The 8,517-nt window shown below is 43.3% G+C and overlaps 1 protein-coding gene across 1 annotated transcript; it reads right to left on the bottom strand.

Annotated features, from left to right (window-relative positions):
* Positions 1-283: 283 nt before the first annotated feature.
* On the bottom strand, positions 284-982 carry LOC114907788 (transmembrane protein 217-like). The gene has a single exon (XM_029243750.1). The coding sequence runs from the start codon at positions 884-886 to the stop codon at positions 284-286; it is 603 nt and encodes a 200-aa protein (XP_029099583.1). The 5' UTR covers positions 887-982.
* Positions 983-8,517: the final 7,535 nt, after the last annotated feature.

Here is an 8,517-nt window from a genome sequence, read left to right as displayed (position 1 = left end):
GTTTGATTTCATTCCTCACCCTCTTCGTTTTGACCAATAAGGAGGTAATGACAAGATAAGGAAAGAGGAACTCACAGAGTGCTTGATGATAACAGTGTCCTTTAACTAAACATCCTTAACGAGCAGCGTGTTCCAGTTGTGACTATAATCACTTTTCTCTCCGTATCCCCCCAAAAGAGCGGCAGTAGAGTCTCTGCTTGCTGAAAAATGAAAGAGATGGAAACTGAACTACCATGAGAACCTGGGAGATCTGCCTATCACGGAAGAGGGCCAACGTCGTTCACTATAGTGGCCGGTGGGTGAAGTGTATTATCTTTGATTTCCGCCGTGGGAATTCACTGCCTATAGACATACGTCTGTTGTAGGAAATGATATTGCCCTGGCTTTGATTTTTGTAGATCATGTAGGCATAGGTGATGACAAAGTACATCCAAAAACAGTGCACCAGTATACGGGCCACCAAACCAAACCAGCGCATGATTCTGACCTCTCTGATGTTAGAATCGTCATTGGTAAGTGTCTGTACTACAACGTTTACAGCTTCATAGAAGGAGATCCAGATGGTGTAGATCACCAGGCCCTTGTACATACGGGCATATACTGAGTATAGCAGCAAGGAGCAGATGACGACGGTGATGAAAGACAGGAAGAAGACGATGGCCAGGCTCCAGCAGATCATGAACTGTTTTATCAGGGTACTTGTACTCTCGGTCTGTGGGATAAGCTCAGTGCAATTGCTTCTCCTTAAGTACTTCTGTTCGAAGATGAGGTACAGGTCGATGGCCATGATGGTAAAGACCCCTGATAACATGGAGCCCATTTTGGCAGTCATCCCACACCAGTGCTGCCGTCTCATGCCGAGACCTCCTGTGAAGACAAATAACATGGGGGAGAATTCTGATTCCTGCCAATGTGGTAAATTACCAGGGTTGCTGCCTCCTTCCCCAAATTCACTTGGAGAAACGATAGAGAGAAATGTGGAAACCAGGCAATAACAGCTTTGAGAAAGACAGAAGACTGTTGAAAATTCATTGGGAGTGTGAGTGGGGAGGAGGGAGATGCAGTCTGGGCAGTGAGCGGATAAATTGGAGAAGTGGCTCTCAATGCCAGCTTCACATTACAGTCACTGAAAGTCAGCACCCCACACACCAATTAGAACATTCTCTGGGTAGGACCCAGGTATCAGTATTTTTAAAAACCTCCCTGTGATTTTCATATGTAGGCAGTATTGAAAAACACTGAATAGAAAAAGTTAGTTTACATATTTTTAAAATTTGTTTATTTTTGGCTGTAGGCTTCTCTAGTTGAGGCACGTGGGCTTAGTTGCAGTACGTGGGATCTTAGTTCCCAGACCTGGGCCCCCTGCATTGGGAGCGTGGAGTCTTAACCACTCGACTGCCAGGGAAGTCCCAGAAAAAGTTAGTTTAAATTGTGCTCTTATCTCTTCCAGCATTGCTTTGGGCAACCATTGCTGCCCCCTGATGGGGAAAATTGGCCGCATTATCCAGATATTGCGTACAGGTATCTCAGGAAAAAAATCAGGGTAGCGCAATAGCCCTGCTAGGGTGAGTTGATGAAAACAATTAGGCTTTGAGCAATCACTCCTCCACTACATACCAAAACTTAAGGAATACAATGAAAGGCGTACTTTAAGGGAAATTTAGAAACTTAGAATAGAATAGCCTTATCATGGAAAAAGAAAAGGCAATAATGAACTAAGCATTCAACCCAAGAAGTAAGGGGGAAAAAAAGCAACCAAGGATAAGAACAAAATAAAGGAGGGAGAAAATATATAAAAGAACAGAAATCAATAAAAAGGAAGAAAAGATAAAGCAGAGGGTCTTCTGATTGCTAAGGTTATTGGGGCCAACTTGCTGCCAAAAAAACCCCCAACAACTAAAAACTGCTGTATAAAATAGTTTTAAAATATTCTTGAAAGCACAGAAGAGCTGACAAGATAAGAGGTAGGAGACCAAAGACTATAGGAATTCAGGAATTGGGACAGGTAAGCAAACATGAAAGTCAAATTTGCTCTGAGGGTATTTGCCAATCTGGGCAAACTTGAATTTCATTATGAGAACTCTGTAGGGTAAGGAGGAATGAAATTAAAGCTCAGGGTCCACCAAGGTGGGGAGTCTATTTTTTTTTAATTAATTAATTAATTAATTTAGGCTGTGTTGTGTCTTCATTGCCTTGCGTGGGCTTTCTCTAGTTGCGGCAAGTGGGGTCCGCTCTTCGTTGCGGTGCACAGGCTTCTCATCGTGGTGGCTTCTCTTGTTGCGGAGCACAGGCTCTAGAGCGCAGGCTCAGTAGTTGTGGTTCATGGGCTTAGTTGCTCCACAGCATGTGGGATCTTCCTCGACCAGGGATTGAACCCATGTCCCCTGCATTGGCAGGCAGATTCCCAACCACTGAGCCACCAGGGAAGTCCTGGTGGGGAGTCTATTAGAAGGCCTAACCTGTATTAGTCATGGCCACAAAGGTCTATGATTAGAGTAAAGGGGAATCAGAAGTAAACTTACCCCCACATCTTGTCCCAAGAGACTCCAAGGAGAGTGAACTTAGTACTACACTGAACATATGCGGGGGCTGGGGGTGCAGGGGGAACTCTCCTTGAGACGTTGTAACCATAACTAACCTTTTTATAGATTTGTAGCCCAAATTACATGAAGTATTCAAAGAAACTTTTAAGTCTAGTTTAAAGTAGTCCTAAACTGAAGTGTCTCTAAGTGCCTGGCAGAAGCAAACTCAGGCCTTCTCTGGAAGGATACATCTTTGTGCTGGTCCTCAAAGTATCACCATCAGTAATTTTTCAGGGACAATGACTAGTAGATAGTGAAAAACAACTGAGCATACAAGGAACAAGGCACTGTGAGAACCAGCAGAAATAACAGAACTGCAAAAATACCACATTATTAAACAATTATGATTAGGACATTTTTTTGAATTATTTAAAATTTTTATTTTATTTTTAATTTTGGTAAAATACACGTAACAAAACCTACCATCTTAACCATTTTAAAGTATAAATATTTTATACTTACAATAGTCATCCTAGTGGCTAACAATGAGGACATTAGAATTAGAGAAGTTAGTCAATTTATTTTGTCTAAAGCTGTACATCTGGTCAGTAGCAAAATCAGGATTTGAACTCACAGCTGCCTGGCTCTAAAACCAGTCTTAACACTCAACCCACTTGTGCCTTATCTGCCTCGGAGATTTGTGAGCTCAGAGAGCTCAGAGACTCTATTTATCCCACAGCTCCTAACAGAGGGCCTTGACTAGAAAAGAGCCTTGATTAGAGCAGACCATTTACTAGCTTCCTTCTCCTTATTCTTTTTTTTTTTTTTAATATTTATTTATTTATTTGGCTGCATTGGGTCTTTGTCGCTGCATGCAGGCTTTCTCTAGTTGCAGCAAGCGGGGGCTACTTTTCGTTGCAGTGCGCAGGCTTCTCATTGCGGTGGCTTCTCTTGTTGCAGAGCACAGGCTCTAGGCGCACGGGCTTCAGTAGCTGTGGCACACAGGCTCAATAGTTGTGGCTCGTGGGCTCTAGAGCACAGGCTCAGCAGTTGTGGCACACGGGCCTAGTTGCTCCGCGGCATGTGGGATCTTCGCGGACCAGGGCTCGAACCCGTGTGCCCTGCGTTGGCAGGTGGATTCCCAACCACTGCTCCACCAGGGAAGTCCCTCCTTCTGCTTATTCTTAAATGTTAGTCTTCCTCAGTGCACAAACCAAGACGCTCTTCTTACTTTATACTCTCTTCCTAGGTAACGTCACTTATTCCTGTGGTTCAGTTGCCATCTACACACTGATGACTCCCAAATCCAGTCCAGTCGTCTACTTGGAGATCCAAACCGGCACACTAAACTCTTCTTCCTCCATTTGGGAACTGTCTTTGGACTGCTCAAGCTCAATATGTTCCAAACTGAGCTTACAGTTTCTCCCATTCCACCCTCACCTGCTGCTACGACCTTCTGATATTTCAGTAAGTATCAGCGTCCACCTGCCCATTTCCCCATGTACCTGCCTTTCTGTCATCCCCTACATTGAAAAACACTACGTTCCATCTACCCTCCCTCCCACGTATCTCTCGAATCAGTTATTGTTTTTCCCATCTCCACTGCCACCACCATAGTCCAATCACCACCATGTCTCCTCTGTGATTAACACTACTTATGCGGTTGTAGTCTTGATATAATCATGCATGGTGACCCAGCCATGTTGGGAGTTTGTGAGGAAAGGCAGTGCTTATGTGTGTATAGGATAAGAAGTCCTCACTATCATGATGGGAAGTCAATAGATAATGTCTAAAAATGATTAATCAAGAAATAGCAGTATACGTATGTAATTTAGAGATAAAGAGGTACATAGGAGGGGAAATAGAATTGATGTGGTTGCCTGTGGGAAGTATGACTAGGGGTGAGGGGAGTACAGAGGACTGAAGTTTTTATTATAAGCCTTTAAGTATTATTACTACACTTACATAATTTTAATAAAAATAAATTTATGAAAATATAGTTGTTCCATGAATTCCTAATAAATCCAGATCATTAAATAAATCCCACTGGCTCCCTTTTGGCTGGTGTAACTTTAATACAGTATGTTCGTAGCCCCAGAAATGGTTTGCTGGCCTCATGGAAGCAAGGTTTGCTGGATAACTCTGTGGTAGTCTGAACCAAGAGCTAAAAATGTTACCATGGAAAGTAGTTGGTGATAGTGCAAAGTCTTTTCTGTTTATTAATTTTATTTATTTTTGGCTGTGTTGGGTCTTTGCTGCTGCGCGTGAGCTTTCTCTAGTTGCAGCAAGAGGGGGCTACACTTCGTTGAAGTGCGTGGGCTTCTCATTGCGGTGGCTTCTCTTGTTGCCGGGCATGGGCTCTAGGCACGCAGGCTTCAGTAGTTGCGGCACGTGGGCTCTAGTTGTGGCACGTGGGCTCCGTAGTTGTGGCACACGGGCTTAGTTGCTCTGAGGCACGTGGGATCTTCCCAGACCAGGGATTGAGCCCGTGTCCCTTGCATTGGCAGGCAGATTCTTAACCACTGCACCACCAGGGAAGTCTGTCTTTTCTGTTTATTTATGAAATTTTCTGAAAATGATACATCATTTCAACTACTACACAACTAGAAGAGATTCTGATTCTATCTTTGAATAGTTACAACATTTTAAATGGTTTTTAAGTTAAAGATATCTCTACGTAGATTTTTAAATAAACTATACTAGAAAAATAAAAAAATTAGTATAACAGAATATTGTAAAAGAAAGAGTTGATTTTTATCCTTCCACTTCACTTTAACATCAGCCTTTCTGAACTCAGTAGAAGTGTGTAATGTTTATTTTTTTATTTATTTTTTGGGGTATTTTTGTGTGTTTTTTTTTGCGGTACGCGGGCCTCTCACTGTTGTGGCCTCTCCCGTTGCGGAGCACAGGCTCTGGACACGCAGGCTCAGCGGCCATGGCTCACGGGCCTAGCCGCTCCGCAGCACGTGGGATCTTCCCAGACCGGGGCATGAACCCGTGTCGCCTGCATCGGCAGGCTGACTTTCAACCACTGCGCCACCAGGGAAGCCCTTTGTTTTGTTTTTTTGACCACGCTGCGCGGGCTTGTGAGATCTTAGTTTTCCACCGACCAGGAATTGAACCCAGCCCCTCAGCAGTAAAAGCGCAGAGTCCTAACCACTGGACTGTCAGGGAATTCCCTGTTTTGTTTTTTTGGAAGCTCTGCCCTACCAGGTTCAACCTCAGGGGTAGGGAGGTTCAACCTTGGGGGAATGAGTTAATTAGTCATGTTCTGACCCATCCATGGTATCCTGAAAAGGCTAGGGAAGAAATAGATTGTAGACAATGTAAGGGAGGCATCAATATTAAGAACAGCTTCAAATCACATGAAGCTATTAGCAAACCTGGATGTGACAGAGTTAGTCCAGTTAATAACCAGAAAAAAAAATGTAATAGGGGGCTTCCCTGGTGGCGCAGTGGTTGAGAGTCCGCCTGCCGATGCAGGGGACACGGGTTCGTGCCCCAGGTCCGGGAAGATCCCACATGCTGCGCAGCGGCTGGGCTGGTGAGCCATGGCCGCTGGGCCTGCGCGTCCGGAGCCTGTGCTCCGCAACGGGACAGGCCACAACAGTGAAAGGCTCACGTACCGCAAAAAAAAAAAAAAAAAAAAAAAAGTAATAGGTACTTTTACACTGAGAATGTAATAGGTACTTCAGTAAAGAATGGTTTGAGGATGAATAAACTGCTACATATTTACACAATGGGATGTTAAACGGTCATCAGAATGAATGACTGTAGGAACACACAATTGGAATGAATCTTAGTAATGTAATAGTAAGTAAAAAAAGTACCAAAAGAAGATATAGAGTTAAAAACAACTATAGATATGTATTATACACACACACACAATTTTTGGACTGTATATATAGAAGCAATAAAACTATATAAGGAAAGCAAAGGAATGATGAACTTAGGACTCTAAATTACAATCACCTTGGGCCAGGGGAAGGACGTGAAATGGGTTGGGCAGCTCATATACTCAGATTTGAATTACTGACAAGATCCTAATTTTATTTTGGGTAGAGGATTTGAGGGTACATATTACTTTATTAAAAATAACTCGTATTTTAAAAGTAATTAAAAGAGCTATGCATGGATCAGTGAGGAATATGTCATGCACCGAGGATTATGATGTCTAATTGTGAGCAAATGAAGAACAATAAAAAACACTAAAACAAAACACGGATAATCACAGCATTTACCCTGTAAAGTTGCTGTGAGGATTAAACAAGTTAATATGTTTAAAACACTCAGAACAATGCTCGGAACATGGTAAGCAGTGTACTATGTAGGAGTTTTTGCTATCATCATTTTTGCTTTATGCCAAGGGGTAACCACTATTTATTATGCATATAAAACTACTATTGCGAATTCCTTGGCAGTCCAGTAGTTATGAAACAGGAGAGAAGGGGGTAGGGCACAACCTTTAAAAGAATGACATAGCCCAAGGGTTTGACGTAAACTGATTAGAACCAAACAGGTCCAAGATGACAAGTTGAATTCCACTAGACCTTAAGCCTCAATATACGCTCATTGTAACACATCAGCAAGCTAAATGACACACCCACAGGTGCCATGACAGTTCCAAGGCCAACCATAAAGGTCAAAAAGTGGGCAGTGACCCAATTTATGGAAATCCCCACCTCTTCCCCAAAATAGCTGGAATACCCCTCCCACTCATTAGCCTATGAAATTACCCACCCCTATAAAAACTGACAACCCCACATCCTGGGTCCGCTTTTGCATTCTGAGATGGCCCACACTCTGTCTGTGGAGTGTGTTTCTCTCTAAGTAAATCCGCTTCTAACCTGTCACTTTGTCTCTCACTGAATTCTTTTGGTGATGAGACATCGAGAACCTGAATTTCATTAAGTCCTAAGACCAGATGTGTGATCTCAGTTAGAAGACTGTGGAGGGCTTCCCTGGTGGCGCAGTGGTTAAGAATCTGCCTGCCAATGCAGGGGACATGGGTTCAAGCCCCGATCCGGGAAGATCCCACATACCACGGAGCAACTAAGCCTGTGTGCCACAATTGCTGAGCCCGTGTGCCACAACTACTGAAGCCTGCGTGCCTAGAGCCTGTGCTCTGCAACAAGACAAGCCACGGCGGTGAGAAGCCCGTACACCACAATGAAGAGTAGCCCCTGCTCGCCACAACTAGAGAAAGCCCGCGTGCAGCAACGAAGACCCAACACAGCCATAAATAAATAAATAAATTTATTAAAAAAAAAAAAAAAGACTGTGGGTTTTGGCCGGTTGCAAGTCCTGGCCGCATGGATTCAAGTCCCAATCTGAGTTACATGGTTTCAGATAATGGTTTCATCTAGGACTACATGCTTCCACTGCAGGGGGCATGGGTTCCATCCCTAGTTGGGGAACTAAGATCCCGTATGCCGAGAGGCATGGCCAAAAAAAAAAAAAAAAAAAAAGTGAAGCTACTATTTATTAAGCTGCATTGCAACAGACACCATCAGCTTCCCCCCTAATACCCATTTTCTCTTCTTTGCTAACAGAAGTCTTCTTTTGTCTAGGATGCCAGTGAACTTAGACACAGGCTAAATATTTGCTTTTCTAGATATTTGCTTGTATCAAGAGTGTCCATGGGACATAGTTCTGGCAAATGACATACAAGCAGAAATCTGCTGGGATGACGTTTGCTTTTCCTGATAAAAGAGGATGATGTGGCTGGCACTATTGTAAACAGATAGGCTAGGGTTCCCCAGAAAAAGAGAACCAGGAATGGCTTTCTTGACATAAGAGAACCTATTTTGGCCTAAGCCATTTTGTGATCTAAGCCTGGCCACAATGCTTGCCCTTGAACAGGTCTCAGTAATTAATGATCTTAAGGGAGGGAATACAGAAACAAGGGAGGAGCAGTCAAGAAACAATAGTGCAGCCTTGGGGCAGGGCCCTGGTTCCTCAAGGGATATATATAACAATAGACATAAAATCTTAA

This window comes from Monodon monoceros, unplaced genomic scaffold (genome assembly GCF_005190385.1).
Source record: "Monodon monoceros isolate NGI ecotype Baffin Bay Population unplaced genomic scaffold, NGI_Narwhal_1 Super_Scaffold_3, whole genome shotgun sequence".
Taxonomy (NCBI): Eukaryota; Metazoa; Chordata; class Mammalia; order Artiodactyla; family Monodontidae; genus Monodon; species Monodon monoceros.
The sequence above is the reverse complement of the archived record's forward strand: the minus strand, read 5'-3'. Positions and strand labels throughout refer to the sequence as shown.